This window comes from Drosophila arizonae, chromosome 4 (assembly GCF_054131065.1).
Source record: "Drosophila arizonae isolate 15081-1271.41 chromosome 4, UAZ_ARI_1.0, whole genome shotgun sequence".
In the NCBI taxonomy this organism is placed as follows: Eukaryota; Metazoa; Arthropoda; class Insecta; order Diptera; family Drosophilidae; genus Drosophila; species Drosophila arizonae.
Window position 1 is genome coordinate 11,676,796 of NC_142924.1, and position 19,967 is coordinate 11,696,762.

General features: G+C 41.1%; 2 protein-coding genes across 4 annotated transcripts in view; both read right to left on the reverse strand.

Annotated features, from left to right (window-relative positions):
• The window catches only part of MsR1 (Myosuppressin receptor 1), a 41,848-nt gene extending 28,821 nt beyond the window's left edge, over positions 1-13,027 (reverse strand). Inside the window, exons 1-2 of one of the 3 annotated variants that reach the window (XM_089466794.1) lie at positions 12,923-13,027; positions 12,604-12,667 (exon numbers count right to left, since the gene is read on the reverse strand). The gene's annotated coding sequence lies outside the window, so the exon portion shown is untranslated. Of the gene's footprint in view, positions 1-12,599; positions 12,668-12,922 lie in introns of all 3 variants that reach the window. The other 2 variants (XM_089466795.1, XM_089466798.1) reach the window with 2 other exon arrangements.
• Positions 13,028-18,972: 5,945 nt separating this feature from the next.
• Positions 18,973-19,927, reverse strand: MsR2 (Myosuppressin receptor 2). The gene has a single exon (XM_018006326.2). It carries the CDS (start codon positions 19,925-19,927, stop codon positions 19,430-19,432), a length of 498 nt encoding a protein of 165 aa, XP_017861815.1. The 3' UTR covers positions 18,973-19,429.
• Positions 19,928-19,967: the final 40 nt, after the last annotated feature.

Here is a 19,967-nt window from a genome sequence, read left to right on the forward strand (position 1 = left end):
TCCTTTTTATTTTTTGTCCGTGTACCTTGGAGAAATCTGCGTAATGACGATGGTGGCTGCCTACTGGCCGCAAACATTGTTCATTTCTCACCTGGGCGCCAACACAAAAAACCGTAGAGCTAGACTTTTTCTATTTTATTTAATTTTATTTTTTTCTCGCTCGCTTGGGCGGCTGGTAATTTTTCTTCGTAACTCGGCGTCTAAGCGCAAATTAATTAAAAGCAACAGCTGCGACGCCAGCATCAAGGGGACGCTTAAAAGGTCGACCGAGCAGCATTATAATTTAATCATAGCCCAGCTGTAATTAAAGCTCGTACCGCGCGCGATCACAGCTAAAGCGCAGCTCGTACAATGCGGCGCATGAATTATTTATTCGCTACATCAAATGATTACACTACAGCAGCAGAAGTTCCCCCAAATGCACAATACAAAATTGTAATACAGATTGCAAAGTGCAAAATTAATTATAGCACAGCTCAGCTCATGAAACTTTGCAGTTGTAAGAGGCAGATGCTTCTATTTATGTTTAATTACATTATGCACAAAGCAAAATTCAAAATTAGCTCATTTGGAAAGGTCAGCTGCAGCATAGCTTACATAATTAATCGATATTGATGTTAGCGCTAATATGAATTCCTTTGTATTTATCGATAAGCTGCAGCATAATCTGTATAAATAATCATAATTAATGTCAAGGCAAATATATCGATAGTATAATTGCAGCAATAGTCGATATACTAAAGTAAACGATGTCTTTTAACAGAAGCACGTTAAATAATGTTAATAAAGTACCCAATGTCTCCCATCTTCCGTTTTTGCTTAATTTAATAGAATTTATTCTAATCTCACAAGTAAGGATTAAATTGCTAAACAGCTTTGGCTTAGGTCTTTTTATAAGCTCACCCACGCATCGGCTTATGTCTTTTTATATTCATATCTCTGCTCAGTTATTTATATTAATTTATTTTATTTACGTTTTAAAGTAGTAAAGCTTGGTAGCTGCTTGCTGTCATTTGCTTTATGATTTATGGCTTCGCATTCGCCATTCAGACAATAAATTTCGGAAAACATGCATTTGAGAGCATTTCTAGAACATTTACCAGTTATGCCAGCTGCTCTACAAGCGGCTCCTTCGGCAGCTCGGCTACAAGCAACAGGCACCTGCCCAAAAAAGAGTAGACATACATACATAGCGTATACGCACCGCAACACAAATGTAATTCATGTTGTGCACTGAATTGTAAACCAACTGTTATAAGCTGTTCCATGTACTCAAGCACAGACACATAACACTGAATTGTAATTTACGAATGCCATGTTCATTTGAATTTCAGGTGCAGTCTGAGCATTGAAATGCAAATCGCAAATCAAATTAGGCATCTAAATTAATAAAGCTCTTTCTTTACCAATAAGAGTAGTATCATAAGATGTACCGTTATGTACAGCAGAGCCTAAAATTAAACGACCTATTAGCTCCTCTTTAAAAGCCAGCGGAGACATTCATTCTAAGTGACAAAGCTATTCAATTTTCGAAACGAAAGGCAAAAGCTTCCAGCAAAAGCCCAAAAACTTGCCCAGCTCGCAGCTCAAACAACTGATGCTCGGGGCGCAGTTGCTGCATAATTGGTCTGTGTATGTGTGAGTGTATTTGTGTGTGTGTGTATGTGTGTGTGTGTGTGTTTAGCCCAAAGCTAATGGCAAGTCAGGCACTCACTATGTTGCTCGCACACATTTCCCGGTTTAGGGGCATACGCACACAAACAAACACATTCAAAGCAGCAATGGACTAATGGACGCAGTGCAGAGCGGCAGCTGCCCAAAACTTTCGAGTATTCGTTAGTTGAATTATGGGCGACATTTTCGACGCTTTGCCGCACTTATGCGCTCTTTATATGGGCGGCACGTGCCTGCAGCCAGCATTTAAGAGGGTTTTAACTTTCTTTTTACACGCCAAATGGAGCCAAACAAAAGGGTATACTAAAACTGTGTGCACTATAAAGACTAGAGTTTATAGAGAATACTTTAAATTTCAGCAGAGTATGTGTTAATTAAAGCGCACACGTGCCTGGAATAATTTATTTAAGAGTACTGAATATTAAATAATAACTTATCGAGCTCGCAAGGATTACAGCTTTTGATTCTAGTTGAAATATTTAGTTGGATATTAACTGATGAGCTCGTTTTAATAATTGAATACATAGCTACTTGTAATCGATTATGATTATAGCCTTTCAATTTGGTTGCAGTAAAAATGCAAGGCTCAGGATATTTCGCAGTCGAGCGTATCCCTTTGGCTCCTTCTTCGCATCCTTGACTGCACAATAAGCTCAGTACTAAAACTGTCAACAAAATTGACTGAAGACCTGCTTAAAACTGTCGATTGCTAAACAAGCGAAAATTGATTTTCGCACAGCTGCTGCAAGTACGAAGGAAGTGCACTTCGCTTGCACTTTACACTTTTTCACTAATCTTAAATTTATAAAAAATAATCAATGGACTTTTTTTGTGCCAATTTGACAAGCGCTTGACTGCGTCTTTTGTTTAATTTGTCATTGTTTGAAATATTGAAGAAATTGCGTTTGGTTGCCTTTATCTTGTTTGACGTCGTGTCCTTTGTGCCTTCTGTTGTTTGTCGCCTGTTGTTGATTTCCGCTGATTCGGCACCTGCTGGGACTGAGTGTGTGGCATCTGGCATGTGGCATGTGGTAAGTGGAGGCATGTGGTGTCAAGAGAAAGCCAGAGCTGCTTGGCTGCTGCGAAAAGATAATTAAAATTTATATTGCTCAAAACACAAGGAGTCCTACAATTATGGCAATTGCTACGGTATAATTAATTAACGCTCGTTTCTGTATGAGTTGCTTATTGCTTATACGCCGTGGTGTGCAGGCTACGCCACGATGTTGCGTGTTACACCAAACACTCGTTCGGGCCTCTCTTTATTGGCAATTTGAAACTAATGAGCTATTCAAGACGTGAATAATGTTCCGCTACCAATCATAAGTGGATACTCCTTAACGAATACATTATGAATATTCATTGTAATATATTGGGGAAATAGAAAATAGAAAATGATAAGGGAAATGCCTAAATTGAGTTTGCGAAAGGATATTTAATGTTAAAAGGAAGTATAAATTAAGCTCAAACTTTTAAGTTTGTAACACTGAGAGGCGAAAGGCTAAAACGTATTACGGGCCATAAAAAACAACCAGAACAAGGTCAACCCCAAAAGTGTGTGCCACGAGCCTCCAATGATCCGCACTTTACTAATGGCTATATAAATCATAAGCCTATTGACTTGCTTGACAGCCCACGGCCCACTGCCCCGCCCTGACCGACAGCACTCTGATCCCTTTTTATGGGCTGCGCAACATTTGAGGATTATTTGGGGATGCGGCACGACTCCCGGCCTCATTTTTTCGGGAGCCTATTTTAAATTGCGCCTAGTATTTAATGTATAAGCTAAGCACGTCGTCGAGTTATAAAGCATTAACGTGCGTGTTTGGTCAGGAAACTGATGATGCGAATAGAATGAAGGGATAAAGTAAGTCCTTCACAGCACAACAGAACAAAGTACAAACTTACAGAGCAGGCACTCAGCAGCATTTACCAAATGGCATTCGCATCTTAGCGTTTATTAATGCACATTCCGTATTCCGATTTCTCGCGGGACACCGAAACTTTCATGTCCAAAAATAAACTGAATTTTATAGCGCACTTAAAAGCGCTTCAAAGTAATTGAAAGACCTTCAGTGGGCTGCATGGAAATCAACTCAAATTGTCAACCTACGCAACATTTCATGTTTCGCTACCGCGATGGACCTTTCCGCTTACTACACCACAGCAGTGAGACCAGCCGTTGTGGTTCAGTCTCATGCAATATTAAGTGGCGCCTCCTGCAGCACATTGAAGACATAAGCTGAAAAACACATTCACCAGCTGAATCTTGTCGAATTTATTTTATACAATTTGCTTTATTTCATATTTATGAAAAACAGCTTGCAAAAATGTTTACTATATTTATATGTTGTATAATAAAAACAAAATACATTTGCTTACATTCAATTTTATTTATTCCATCCACAGCGCCTGCTCCTTGCCTTACTAATCTAAATCGAATGAGCTATATTAGCTAATTAAAGTCGCTAAAATTGATGTCTTAAATGCCAATTAAATGGCCACTTAGCCGAAGATTGAGTGCCCACATATGTATGTATGTGTGTGCCTCGCTTAAATAAGTATATAAGTGGATACTAAGCAACTAAAGTGCTTAATTATGATTGAGCAGCAGCAACAGCAGCAGCAACAAGTCAAGTGAAGCAGCAGGCGCAAGGAAAAGCAAACTTGCCATAAGCACCGGCTGTTGCAAGGCACAAACGAATGAGGTCACGTAAATATTTTAATTTGCTATTAAAGTATGTGCCGAACGAAAATGTTGCCTTCTGCCTGAAGATGGCATTGCAAACATAATTTTCCATGAACATCAACGAACAGAAACTGTTGCTGCTGTCGTTAACTGACTAATGTAAATGAATGTCTGAGTGTGTGTGTGTGTGTGTGTATGTTAGGTTTTTTTTTGTCTGTCTGCTGTAATTGAGCACTCGGAATGTTGACAGCCAACTGGGCGTATGCGTGACATGAGCTGGAAATACCTCTATCTCAGTGTGCTTGGCCATGAGCATGATCTGCTCGGTAAGGAGGTTGATTTGATTAGGCCATATGCCTGCTAATGACAACTGACCTCTGTTGGCCATAAACTGACCCAGCCATATAGAGACTATATACCCCGAGCTGTGTCGAAATGCTTTGTTAACTCGCTTTCATGTGTGTTAAGTGCGTGTTGAGCTTTTGTCAACTTCGCAGCAGAACAGAAATATTGCCAGCTTATTGATTTTCAGTGACAGGGTACATCAATAATGAATCGCATCACAATTCATGGCTGAGAGCATCACAACAAAAGAACTTTAAACAAACAAACAAAATACACCGAAGAACACTTTCCATTACTTTCTAATTTTATGATTACTAACCATGACGGTTGGAGCACTTCGATTGAACTTCTGCTATTGCTGCTCCAAGTTGTGCGGCATAAATATTTGATGGCTTTGCTCTCGAGTGTATTACGTATGTATTGCTTATATTATCAGCCGCTTAAATGTATTCCCTCTGTATCATGTGCAGTAATCCGCTCGGTAAGCAGCTTTCCGCTCGAGTCGCCTTATCCTACTGTAATAATTACAAACATTCACACATTCATACATTCATACGCCACGTGGTACGCAAATGGCAGATTCATTAGACAGGGTTCACAAGAGATTTTACGACGCGACAGCTTTTCATTTGATATTTTAGCGGGTGCCTGATAAATGCTCTGTCGTGTCATGTTGTATGTTGTATGTCGTCTGTTGGTTGGGTGAGATGTCACCCTTGCCAGTTGTTAGGCAGCCAACACGTGCATGTCAAGCTCTAGCAGCCATTTATGTGCTGTCATGCTGCCTGCTCGCAGCCAACTGGCCTTTATGCGCTTTTAATATGCCATCAATGAGCCATCAAAGATGCGAAGCACATAAAATTCACAACTAATTAAACGAAAACAAACAGAGTCGAGCTGCCAAAAAGTTTCTCAAGGCACCGCCAATGAAATCGAAAACTTAGAAGACAACGAAGAAGATGAAGAAGCTGATTTCAGGTATATTTTACATAGATAAGTCGCAATTTGCTACTGCGCCAAAGCGTTGTGGGCGTGGCATGACAATGAATGCGTCGGCGTTATCTGAATTCGTTCGTTGTTAATTAATTGCGTAATTAAGTTTTATTGTTGGCCAGCTTATCGCAGCATCTTAATGGCGTCTTGCCGCACAGTTTATATACCCAAATGGGTTTTAAAGCCCTTTGAGTGCTGTCAAACTTTGCTGTACCCAAATAGAAATGATGGCCGCATAAAACTCAACATAATCTACATTTCCGCAGAAAATGCAAAAGGACATTTTCATTAGGGTAAATCATAGTGTCACGAAATCAAAAGCCAAAAAGTGTCAAGCAGCAAAAAGTTTTAAGGTCGCTAGCCCTAAGCAACAAGCACAGCGAGATGCGCGTGTGTGTGTGTGTGTATGTGTATGCATGTTGTGCTCAGTCAGCTAAAAGTGCAAGCACAGATACACACACAGAGAGAGAGAGAGAGTTGCCTGGCCTTGGCTTTGGTAAAATTTGCTATGCAGGGTTTTTCAAACACACGAGACCAAACGAAGCGTTAGCCAGTGTTGATTAATTCAAAATTATTCAAAGCTTAGCTCACACAAATGCGCATTTCAAATACACTTCTCGAACATAGTGCGTAGTGTGAAGCTAAGTACTGAGCGAATAACAATCGACTACAATTCCAAAAGGTTTAACAAACTGCAAGACAGTTCAAAGAACTCCCATGTGGCCCACTCTCGCTCTCTCTCTCTCTCTCTCTCTCTCTCTCTCTCTCTCTATCTCTCTCTCTCTCTCTCTTGCTCTTTGTGACTCCCACGCAAACGAATATGCTAATATTCAACTAAAACAGGAGGGGAGGAGGAGAAGGAGCACGATAAGGATGACGATGACGAGGACAACGTCAACTGCACTGCTATAATCATGTGCGCCATTGGGCATTCAGCGAAATGTCCACTTAAGCCAGTCGTTCATCAGCAGCAGTCGCTGTTGCTGCTGCTCTCAAATTTAAATTGCAATTTGGCATATCGTCGTCTTTTTTATTGTTTTAAAGCTGGCCACAGTTAATTTGCGTTGGGCTAGCATTTGAGGGAAGCAAACTGGCTCAGCTTTGGGCTCCTAATCACATTGGGTGCGCTCTGCTGTCAGGCTGCTGATATGTGGCTTTTGGTCAGCTTAAGCAGCTCGTAAAAAAGCAAACCAAACCATAATCCCATTTGCCTTTGGGTATCATAATGAGGCCCGGCCAATTGTCAACGTGTGTTTTTAGACAGGCAAACATTGTCGATCGGGGGAGTAGATGACTGCGATATACTCTGTAGTTTTGATAACTGAGGTGAGCAAGTGAAATAAGATACACTAATTTATTTATACTGAATTATTCACATAAGCTTATCCCATATGCCCCTTACATACCCCTTTCACTTAGGCCAAAAAGAGTTCACAATAGGAGACTCTGTTTTTAACAAGGCAAATATCATTAGCTACTAAGCTGCATTTCTATTTGAGTCTAAACTGTTTGAGCCGTAGACAAAACCCGCAAATATCATCAAAGCGAGCCAGCTTTGAAGCTGTAACAGGCAGAGAGAAGGACAGACAGACAGAAGGACAGACAGCCATGCCAGTCTCTTGCTCTGCTCGCAATCATTCGTAAATCCTACATACAATGCGGGACTCTAAGCAGTAAAGCCGTTACCCAAGGCAACACTCGGCTCAAGACATAAATCATACGTGTTGTTGGGCTATGCTAATGCATAAATATGTGTGTGCTTAACCGGGCCAGCAGCGGCAAGAAGTATGACTAATTACTCTGCAGGCAGCAGTTGGAAATATCAACTGAAATAACAGCAAAGATATTGTAAGCTAAGCTAATTATGCGAATTCCAGTTACTGCTGAGAGAGAGAGAGGGGGAAGGGCATCAAATGATGTGCTTGTATGTAAAGCACATATATGTATATTCGGGTGATTCCTGAGAGCAGCAATTTGCATATTTATTGTGTACATTCTGCCTCAAGTTTAATTAAGCTCGCAATGCAATTAAAAAGTAATTCCTGCTGCGATGGATCATTATTATTTGATACACTTTCACATTTTCAATGGAAAAGCATAAACAGCTGAGCTCAGATAAGTCGTTTCCGTTGACTAATTAACGCCTCGAATTTTCAGCTGCGTCACATGTGCCTTAATCTGGCACAGCCGACAGCTTCAGCTATTCATTATAAATTTACAGGCCAATTGATTGGCATCTGGACAGCGCCAGCGACTCTTAAATTTCAGCTCAACAAGAGCAACGGCTCAACTAATCTCAAAGCAGAAACTTTTATGGCCCAAGAGCGGTAAAAACAACAAGAATTGAATGTAAATTGCTTGACTGCTCGACCGTTGAAAGCACTGAATAATTTTTCGGTAGTTTCGAGTTGCTACTAACAAATACAAGCTTTATATTCTATCGCAATAAAAAACCCATAAATTCCGAGAAGTTGTGAATTTTGATTAATAAAGTAGTGAATGCTCAAGCAGCAGAAGAACAGCGCCGAGAGCAGCCAGACAGAGCGAGAGCGAACAAATAAACAACTCTTTTCGCTTTAAGTATGCTTTGTCTGTTTGTTATGAATACGCTTTTGGTTCTGCTTTTGCATTTTGACTCCTTCGCACTAATGTTGCTAACTTTCTGATTTTTGTTTTGTTTTCTTTTTTGGCAGCAACCTTAACAAGGACAACAGGAAATCCATTAAAAGCGAAAAGTTCGCTTCATAAATTTACTTAGGCAACTTTCGCTATATGGGGAAATGCTTAACTTTTCTACTTCCCCCCCCCACAGAATTTTTATGATCAGTTTGCCAAGAAATAAACAAAAAGCGCCAATTGCTTTAGCTTGGGGCCAGCAAACACTCTAAAACACATTGCAATTTCGCTCTCATTCACATTTCCACTTGGGCTCTCGACTCGCAGCAGCAACGTTTTAAGACCTTGGCTAAAGTAAACGATTGGCGTACCCTAAAACTGTTGCATACTTTACGGCCGCGGAGCCCTTTAACGAGCCGTGCGGGCCACGCCACTTGCTGTTAACAAGCGCATTAAAGCTGAAACTGTGGTGTATGCAAATTTCGCTGACTGGCTCGAGGGCCTCCTTAAATAGCCTTTGACTGGCAAATCTTGGCTGCTTAACATTCGCACTGGCAATGCCTCATATATGTTTAAACCACTCTTGACATGATTTATGCTCTCCGCCTTTAAATCGATGGCCTTTAAAAACCACAACCTTGTATTCGCTTTTATTCGATGGATGAAAACTTTCTTGTTTTTTCTTTGCGATTGCCCCCTCTGAGCTGTATTCGGTTTGTTCGCACTTTTCAGTATCTAGGACCTGCCCGCTGGCCGTGTTCAACCATTCCGTAACAATTTGCGCCATGTGTTGCACATGTTGTGGATCTGCGCCCGAGGCAGCCATCGTGCAAAATCCCATTTATTTCTGAGTATTTCTGGCTGCATTCACAGCATTGCAAGAAAAAAGAGATATGGAAATGTTAGTAAAATCACAAATGCGTAAAATAGTGCAACAGTGCAAACGCAGAACTTGCAAAAATGTTAGATGAGAATCGCATAGAGAAGACCCTAGTGCAACTAACTACTCAAGTACGGAATATCTATAAACTCCCAGCGATTGAGTGATTCTGAAAATCAATTCACAACTTAACAAAATTAGGTGAGATCAAAAGAGTGTGAGTGAGTATGTGTGTATGTGTGCTTGGGGTGGTCATTTGAATAAGCTGCATAGAAGGCCACTTTCAAGCAACTTAAAATACAAGCAAGCAGACAGGACAATGCGAGGGTCGCATAATTACTTATCGCATTTGCATATGTGTGGGTGAATTAATTGAATTCAATTAATCAGTGAGTGAGTTATTACAGCTGCCGGCAGATACACCTTATCGCATCTCTGCTGGACTGAAATAACATAAGCTTTAAACAAAACAGCTTTACTCTAATTATGGCTAAAGCAAGCATGTGTATATGCATATATAGTATATATAGTAGAGAGTGAGAGAGAGAGAGAGAGAGGGAGATAGAGAGATACTAACCATGCAATTAGCCTGTGGAACTGACACTTTTGGCCAGCTCAGCTGCCATTAAACTGTTTGCCTTTGCTTTCATTTGCCCAGCGACCTTCGAAAGTTAAAGCGCGCGTCGACGCGGCCATCAGATATGAAAATTGTAATTTTCCGAGCCAGTGCGATATATGAATGCCCGCCTCACAATTGTGTATTGTATATGCGTGTGTGTATGTGTGCATGAATATTAATATTAACACACCCACACACACACACAGCTGCAGCGTGTGTATGAATAAAAGCTGGCTATTGTTTGGATCAAATGAGTTTTGGTTTCTGCTCCTGAAATGTCCTGCAATGTTAGCAATTAGTAGTTGGTGTGCGTGTGTGCGTTGTGTGTGTGTGTGTGCGATGTGTGCGTTCAGTCAAGCATGGCCATTCATATATGCGTGTCTGTGGCTTGCGGCATTAACTTTGATTAATCCTTTATTAAGCACTCGCACACTCCAGGGCTTAAGGCCATGGCAACAGTCCCGTCCAGCATATTAGGCACGGCCCACAGGCCCATCATAAGCAGCTCAAGCACTTATATAAACAGATGTATGCAATGATTTCCCGATTTACTGGCTGTACGCACATAAGATAGATGGGCATGATGGGCATGGGATGATAGACTATGAGATACCCAGCAAGCAATGTGAATGACTTTGCTAGAAATTAATTGATAACTCCTAATATTAGCTCAAATTATTCCTAACAACTATCATTTGTCATGTAATAGCGGACAGAGTTTGATAAATTGTATTTATAGCGCAATGTTTTACGTTAAGTGTACGATTAATTTGAGCCCTTTGGCTGAGCAGCTGTGTCCTTCGATACGAGAATTATTGTTGTTGTTATGCTTGGCGTTTAATCATGCCGTGGAGCAGGCATTGAGGGGCCAATGAATAGGCTGTTGTTGTTGCTGCTCCACGCTGGCTGCCGCTCATTAACGAAATTAGCATTGCGCTCGCTCTTAACGTGTTTACTAATTAAAATATTTACTTCGGCAAAGGGTAGCTTGGACCGTCCAGCATTAAGACAAATCGCTCGCATTTGCAATGCTTATGTTGTTTGTTTTTGTTTTTTCTTTAATTTAATTAAAATACAAGTGGCGACAAAAAAAGCAGCAAGAAGTGAAGCAGCTAACAGCCTGCGACAAGGCATGAAAGATGTCAAGGGACAAAATAAAATTTGGTTTCGCCCGAATCAAGGTCATCAATCGAGCGGGCAATTGCTTGTTAAGAAAAAAAAGCAGAAAAATAAAGCAGATTCCAACAAAAGGGGCGCAAGTCCTTCAGGGAAGCCTATATAAATAAATATATGTTTAGCTGAACGAGACGCGAGGGGCATTCATGGGAAGTGTTAAAGTTTATCGAGAGCTTGAATTCAGGTTGCTCAGCAGGCGGCAGACGGCAGGCGCGCCTCTTTATTGATTTCTCATGATGAATGATGTTGGACGCGGCGCTGTCAATCTCGGATGTTTGCCAAGTTGCTCTCTAATTATTTCTCCTACGATTTCTCCGCCTGTCTCGAGCATTTCGGATTAAAATTGCTTTATTTGTTTTCTTCCTTCCAGTGTTGTTGTGCCTTGGCCAGCATTGATCCCTTGTTACTTTATTGTTCACTGAATTGCGCCTGTCAATTTAAAAACAATATTTACACACCATTTTATAGCATGTTCGAGTTTCTGTGTTGGGTTAGAGTCTTAAGCGATTTACCCACACAGCGACACCCACACTTAGAAGTGTATGAAATAAACCCAGAGCAAATACTACAAGAGCTGCATTTAAAAACACTCGAAATATATTCTGTGGGCGGCTGCCTGTGCTGCCTGTTAACGACACGAGCTCATGTCGTCTATATTTCAGCAAGTGCAAATGTTGTTGCTTTAGCTGTTGCGGTTACAGGCGCCTGTCGAGCTATTTATGCATAATCACTTGCGCAAATACCCTAGCCAGGGGTATGCCGCACTCATCAATAAGTATGCCCGACAAAGTAAGGGGAAATCTGCGAATTTCTTTAAGAAATTCATAGTAAATTCGAAGGGAAACAACAAAGGATAAAGTAGGCAGGAATGTGACTAAGAATGTTGACTCCAAAATATTTTGCATGGCAAAAAATGCCTAAGGCAATAAGAATCTGTTAATAATATCCTGGAGCCAAAGGGTAGCTGAGCCTCTTTGTTTGACTTTCTACTGCCTCAATCTGTTTTCTGTTTTCTGTTTTGCATTTTAAGCCAATAATTCGAATATTTGATGCGATTTGCTATGCGCTTGAATTGTTTATTTTATTTCGGCAACATTTGTTTGCCGCAGCGAGAGATTATTAAAATTGCATGATGACTGCATTTTTGTAGCTTTTCGCTTCTCGCCTTTGACATTTGACATTTGGCCAGAGCCGGCAATCCATTACAGTTAGTGGCAAAAGTTAACGCTCACACAGCTCGTACTAGGTGACGCTGTCAACAACATGCTGAGACATCGCCATGCATGTTGCACTTTGCTAACCACCTGTCAGCTTGCTAAATGACACTGCACTGCAGAGCAGGCACACCTGCAACTGCAGCTGACACCTGGTCGATCCAAGCTAAGGCTACACAAGCAACACCTGGCTGACCACACACACACACAAATAAAATTAAACATGTCATATAAATAGAATTTTTAGTGCGAAAACTGAGCAAACCCAGAAAGTGGGGACATCAATTTTGCTTACATTTCAGTTCTGATGCCATCCAAATAAAGTAAGCCACAGTAAATAGAACGTATTTAATTAAAAGGAAGTATTTAATAATAAGCAAATTGTACATATACCCACTACTTAAAACCAACGAGGGTAGCATGAGATTGTGAGTATGCAAGGCCATGATAGATTCATCAATCTGAAAAATAAAATTGAAAAAAAAAAAAAAAAACTTTGACTAAAAAGGGAAACACATAAGAATCACAATTTCCAACTCCACAAAATAATAAGTGTTTCCTTTTACGTATTTGCTCCAAGTATCTGTTTCAAGTATTTCTCCTATAAATATGAGAATATAGTATTTCGTCTAAGTATTTCATCCAATTGTTTCCAGTTACGTATTTTCTCTTACGTATTTGCTCTTACGTATTTCCCATTACGTATTTCCTCTTACCCATTTCTTCTAAGCATTTCCTCCAAGTCTTTAATGCTCAGCCGAACGATCACACAATTTAATTCACTTTACAGCACTGCACTACTGACCCCCACCAGGCCTGGGTGACTGAAGAAATGCTGCAGCTGCAGCCCTTTATATAGGGCGACTCTCCCTCAGACTCTAAGTCGCGCTCAAATGTTACGTCCGACGACAGGTAGCCGAGTCTTAAGTGATCAATGAGAACACTCTCTGCTGCTGCGAGCACTCAAGCTTCGTTTTACTCAAATATAAATACCGAATGAGTACTGCTGCATACATGTAGAGATCTCAAATGATCTTCTGATCTTTTGTTAGGCCGACAAACAGAGAGGCGGACGAAGACACAGACTGGGAGATAGACAGAGAGACAGACATACGAGTAAATATGTGTGTGTCTGTGCGTGTATGTGTGAGTGTATGTGAAAAGAACCGAAGAACAGGAGATCCCCTAGTCGACCACTCTCGACTGTAACACTCTCAGTTGCTCTCCTCTTATTTCTCTTCCTGCATATACAAATATGTGTGCATCTGTATAAATACCACCCATCCATCAAATATAAGTCATACTTAAGCACTCAGCCTTTCATCTGCAAATCCGTTACAGAGTGACTTACCGTTCAGCATTTGCCCCATTAGGAACCAATTCGCCTGAATCGAATGATATGTGCTGTCATTTTGTTAGCTGTTAAATCCTTCCATTAAAACGCCAGCTCACAATAATAGTGACAGAGGCTTTTGCTGTGGCGTCTGTCGAGTGAGTTTCTGCCTGCAAGCAGCTGTCCTTCAGCTTCATTTGTATGTAAATGCCCCTTGGCAACAGCAGCAGGAGCAGTAGGAGCAGCAGGAGCAGCAGCAGCAGGAGCAGCAGGAGCAACAGCAGCAGCCGGAACTGCTGTTAGAATATTTTTCGGGTGCTGTCAGCCAGCGTGCACAGTGGGGCGAGTGCTGCCTGAACACACACACAAAATTGACTTCAATTAAAATTTTAAATTAGAAAACCGTACGACTACACGCCCAGCAAACAATGTAAAGATGCAAATTTATTTGTAAGCAAAGTGTCGGCTCGTTTCTGTTCTCTCAGTGTATTTATTTGGCCTTGCCACACAATTGTTGCCACGTGGACAGCCTCAGTGTGGCACGTGTAACCGCACTTACTTAAACAATATTCTTATTTATATTGTTATATAGACATTTATGAGCTTATGCTGGGCATTAGTTGAACGCACTCTGGCCCCTGCTCCTGCTCCTACTCCTGTTCCTGCCGCTGGCTGCTGCTGTCTCTTTGGATTTAGCTTGAAACTTTTGATTGCTTGCCTTAGCCGCAACGCACGTCCATCAGCTGTTACCTGATATGCGCCGTGTTGGCCGAGTGTGAGCAAGTGGGCCAACGCCAACGGCTTGACACAACTAGGTCGCTGCCGTTGCTCCGCTCGCTTGTTTATAAAACTGGTTCAAGGAGACAAGCAACAACAGCTGCAGCAACAAAATGTCGTACTAAAAAATGGTGGCAACAATTTTTTTAAAGGGAGAGTGAGTGAGAGAGAGAGAGAGGCAGGCTTGGCATTTCACACACACCTCGTGGCAGTGACAAACATTTAGCGTGAAACTATTTTTTAATGAGCTCCGGCAAATTTTCTACGGAACTCAGCCCAACGGCTTCAGAATTTTGTTTTTTGTTTCTTTTTCGTTTTCGTTCTCTCTAGTTTTCTTTTGCGATTGATTTTTCAGCCTGTGGCTGGACACCTTGGGCGCATTGGCAATAGTGGGCGTGGCCATTCGAATGAATTTGGGCCCATTGTTGCGACTTAACAATTGTTGAGCCGGAACATATACGCCCACAGCCAGAAACTGGGCCAACTCATCCAAAATGGCAACAAGCACGCAATTTGTTGCCATAGCCAATATCGCCTTTGTTGTTGCTGCTGCTGTTGTTGTTGTTGCTCTTTGTGCTTAAAGCAGCTCAACAAAGTTGTTTACATTTTTATACCCTGAACCCATTGAAAATGGGAAATCAGGGTATAATGGTTTTGTGAAAAAGTATGTAACGGGCAGAAGGAGGCGTGGCAGACCCCACAAAGTATATATATTCTTGATCAGCATGACGAGCTGAGTCGATATAGCCCTGTCCGTCTGTCCGTCCGTCCGTCCGTCCGTCCGTCCGTCCGTCCGTCCGTCCGTCCGTCCGTCCGTCCGTCCGTCCGTCCGTCCGTCCGTATGAGTGCGTCGATCTCAGAAGTTATAAGAGCTAGAAAGCTGAAATTTGGCATGCATACTCGTGTGTACCATACGCAGTACGAGTTTGCTTTATTTTTTCGATAAATCGTCCGATAACTTTTTTATCGAGAATAATCGAAAAATTGATTTTGTTTTTTTAGCCTAATTTGAACATTTTTAGACCTGAAATCTTCAAATTTGTGTTGTATATAAAGTTAATCGATACAAAGATTTTGTAATTTACAGATTTTGGATACCACGCCCCCTTCTCCCCCAATTTGTAAAAAACGCATTTCAAGTACTAGAGACTTGGGCTTTGGAATGTACACACATATTCACAATATGATTACGCTCTAAAAGTTTCATTAAGATCGTATGTCTACAAAAGAAGTTATTCAATAAATAAATTCTCATAATATTGCCCACACTGCAGCGCAGCCCAAGCGCAGTCGCTACTTACTGCGCAGTTAGCAGAGCGCAGGCTTATGCGTGCGTGTGGATGCATCTGTATGTACGTGTGCATAAAAGAAGTGCAGAATGATTAGAATATCAGATTAGAGGGTTCAGGGTATCTCCTAGTCGAGCAGTCTCGACTAGAGCTTTCTTACTTGTTTATGATGTTTTTGTGCCACATTGCGTGCCTCAATTTGACGAAATGCTATTGAGATGTAATTAAGTCTTCAATTTATGTTAAAAGCTTAAAGTTCTTAGTGGGTCAAAGGCGGCTTAAAGTCGAGTTTAAATATTTAGCTACAAATGCACCTTTTCTAAAGGAAAATGAACCCGAAAGACAGACAATTTTCTGGGAATATATATGTATATATTCTATTTTTTTAAAAGCTCCATCCTCGGAATTTTTTATAGTCGAGTACTGCCCATAACTTATTTAAAGCCATTAAGCTAGCTCAGCCATGCCGGTCAACAGACAAAAGAAAGTCATATCATTTGCCCAAGTAGCAGCTGTTCCTTTGTTTATCAATCAATTATCAAAACACGTGCGCTTGATATTTTCCAGGCGAATGGCTTTAACGGCTAGACTTGAGTTGATGTCTGTAAATAAATGCCTAACAACCGGCCGAATGCAAATCAAGAGAATTCTCAAAATATATGCATATATTTGATTCAAGTGTCTGCTGCCATTAAATGTAGTATAATTTCCCAAGAAAATGCGTATACGCAACGTTGCCACAGAAGATTCTGAATGCCTTTTGACTTTGACTTTTTGCCAGTCTCTTAGTTATTCTGGCTTTCTCACAGTATTAAGCGTTGTCAACAGCATGTTTTAATTTAACTAATGAATATTCAGAGCGGACCACATCAAAGACGAAACGCTTTTATCATTTTAATGAAACATTGCACCCACACCGCTACCATATAATTGCCATAATCGTCGAGTAATTTAATTACTCAAACGCTTAAAAGATCAACGAGTTATGAGCCATAAAACTGGCTTTTAGCACCTATCCAATTCCCGTGCTGGCCATAGCAGCTAAGACATTTATCATAGTTGCTGGCAAACGACGCCAATTGAATAGTTGACCTGATAAATTGACTGACATTGAGGCTTAGCTCTAACTAACGGAGTTCAATGACTTGCCAAGGTCACAGAATTTCATGTTCCTGCTGCTGAGCACTGAGTATTTCCCGGAATTCCTTGGGCAGCCCATATTTGCCAATGGAAATGCTATCTTAATTACATTCTTGGCGTATCTTTGATGTTTAGGAAAATAATCAACTCTGTTTCCTATTCACGCAGGAAAAATCACGGTCTATTTATGTGTATTTCCCAGCTGAATATAGTCAAGTCTGCCATTGAAATTAATTATGAATTAATGATAAGAGACACAGAAAAAATACACCATGATCAATCAAAACATGGTCTTTGGAGTATTTCAACTATCAACTTTGCACATTTTTCACCACCTAATTGGCCAATTTGCATTTTAACACTTGCTGCTGTTGCTTCTACTGCGGCTGCTCCTCCTCCTGTTACTGCGGCTGCTGCTGTTGCTCTGCTCGTGGCAATTATGTTAATTTCTCTTTCGCGCAGCTGGCGCACATTTTACGAATAACCAAGCAGCCAAAAATTCAAAGCCAAGGACTTCCTGGCAGCCGCCACTTCTGGTGGCCTTCGTCTAAGTAATTCACGAAAATTTGCCACAATTGCATTCGAAATTCTAGCCATCAAGCTCAAATTAACACACACACACATACAGACACCCACACACTGCTCCATTTGAAATTTAAATCTGCCAGCTACACGAATATGAAGTTTTGATGGCTTGTGTAATGAAATTACCAAACCAAGTTGAAACAGAGAATTCTGATTGAGTTACATGATAGGAGTTTAAGAGCAAAAAATATGTCTAAAGGTCATGTAGTTAATATAGATTTCCAGGAAAATAATGTAGCCACTTTAAATTATATTTTCATCGAATTTAAATCTCATTATGAAGTGAATGAATAAAACAACTTAATTGAGTTCATGCAAAACGCATAGTTGCTGCAATATTTCAAGTGAAATTTTGTTTTTGTCGAGCTGCTTGTAATGCATGCAATGAATTATAATTTAGATTCCACTCCTCATGGATTTAAAACATATATAGTATTTTGAAGTCTATAAACTGACAAATTAAGTTTAGGCATTCGCATGTTATAGCCAGAGCGTTGAGCTGAGTTGTTGTAGTCAAATAGTTCAGCATGCGTGAGATGACCCAAAATACTTGCATTCCTTTTAGCATTGCCACGAGCAGACCACAAAAGTGAGTGTGAGTGTGTGTGTGAGGGTGTATGTGTATGCGAGTGTGTGTTATTGCAATCCTTGCGATTCTAGCAAATGCTGACAACATTCTCAGCATGCTTTAGTTTTTCGTTTATTTACTGGCAGCGTTCTTTGACTCTATATTACTACGTCAACATTTTATTGTTGTGAAAGTTTATTGACACGCTGACACAAACGCAGAGGCAGAAAGCGAGAGTGAGCGAGAGAGAGAGAGAGAGAGAGAGCGAGCGAGAGAGAGAGAGAGAATAATTTAAAAATCTGCTTTCATTTGCCACACTCAGCCACAAAATGTCAATGGCCACAACATGAAATATGGAAAACTGCAAATCATCGAGTCATGCATGCATTTACAATGGCATTTAAGATACAAATTTCACACATAAATAACGGAAAAGTTCACAGAAAGACAGAGATAGAGGAAGCCTGAGATAAATTGTATGAGAAATGAGCAGCACAAATAATTCCAGGAATTTGAAGCAAAGCAGAGAATATTTTAAGTCAATATGAATATATACTCTCAGCCAAAAATGATGGCCAAAACCAGCCGAGCGTTTAGCTGAGCTAAAACAGCAATTACGCCCAGCAAATTTATGTAAAACATCTGCTAAATCTTGCGCTATGTAACTGTTTTGGCCTTTTCACTGGCACTTTGGGGGCAATTTGTTTTGGCCAGCCGTGGGCTGCGTTGGCCTTTTTGGTTTGATTGGAAAACATCCGATAATGTGAACTAGTTGAAGTCGGACCATATATCAAAATCAAATGGCAACAATCATGATGAAAATTCTGCCATTAGCAGCTACGAATTGGGTCATCAGTTCATCATTATTATTATACATTATTTATTATTTATTATTGTTGCCATTGATTGAGTTTTGGCTTTTGGCCTGCGAGAGATTTTGTTGTTGCTTCGCACGCAATTGAAATTGAAAGTTGAATATTTGACTTTGATTACCAAGCTAATTAATCAAAGTTCAGATTATTAATATTGGAGATATCACTACTAATTATCTACAGTCAATAAATGTCGTTTAGCTCGAGAGTTACATGAAATCATATTTTATTTGGTTAATTTATCATAATATAAAAGATAGCTTAAGTCGTTTACTTATGACCAAGGTAAACCAAGTTCTCTGGAAAACTCAAAGGCATCTCGCTTGGCTCATCCTCCGGCCAGGTCGAACTAGAAATAATATTTGGTGTGTATTACATACGCTTACTGGCTAATAAACTATGTCAAGTATCACTTAGATAAAACCTACGAATCACCAATTGTTAGATGACGCCGCAAGGACACTTTGGCGGAGCGTTGCACGCGCGAGGGGCTCGATTCGTGCATGCAACGCTGGCCAAAATGGAGCAATGGGCGCTCTACAAATCTGTGATTGGTCTTAACAGCTAGCTAATCCTTAAGTACTCTAAGTGTAAAGAGAGTGGTTGTAGTTGGGCTTGTGTTTGTGTTTGTGTTTGTAACTGTTGTGGGCGTGCTCAATTTACAGCCACAGCGCATCGATGGCTTCGTCTATGTCGTCGGCATGGGATCGGGACAAGCGCTGCGGCGTTGTCCTCAGGGACTTCTGTTCGCTGACAACCACCGCCTTGGCTTCCATCTCGTTGCCGCTGAGCAGCACCATGAGCAGCACGCTGCTGCGTCTGGTGTGCGACTCCAGCTCCTGCTGCTGTTGCTCCAGCAGCTGCGGCAGCTGCTGCGGCTGTGACTGATTGTTGCGCAACTTGCGCAGCCAGTCAGTGGCAGGCCAAATGCATTTACCGCCCACGCTGCCACGCCGGCGACAGGCGTCCCTTGTAGCTCTCTGGCTCCTGGTGCAGCAGGGGCTGCTGTGTGGTTTATTGTTTCTGACAGTGTTGTTCGGCTGCAGCATTTCAACCACGCAAATGTCATCAGTAGCACCAATTTCACTGGCGCATCCATCAACATCAGGCGCTGTTTCAGTCATTGACGCTGCTGTTGCCGCTGCCGCAGAGGCCATTGTGGTTGTTGTTGTTGCCGCTGTCGACACTGCCCTGCTG

Coding starts and splice junctions, on each gene's coding strand:
- MsR2 (XM_018006326.2), bottom strand. CDS start 19,927: ATGGCCTCTGCGGCAGCGGCAACAGCAGCGTCAATGACTGAAACAGCG.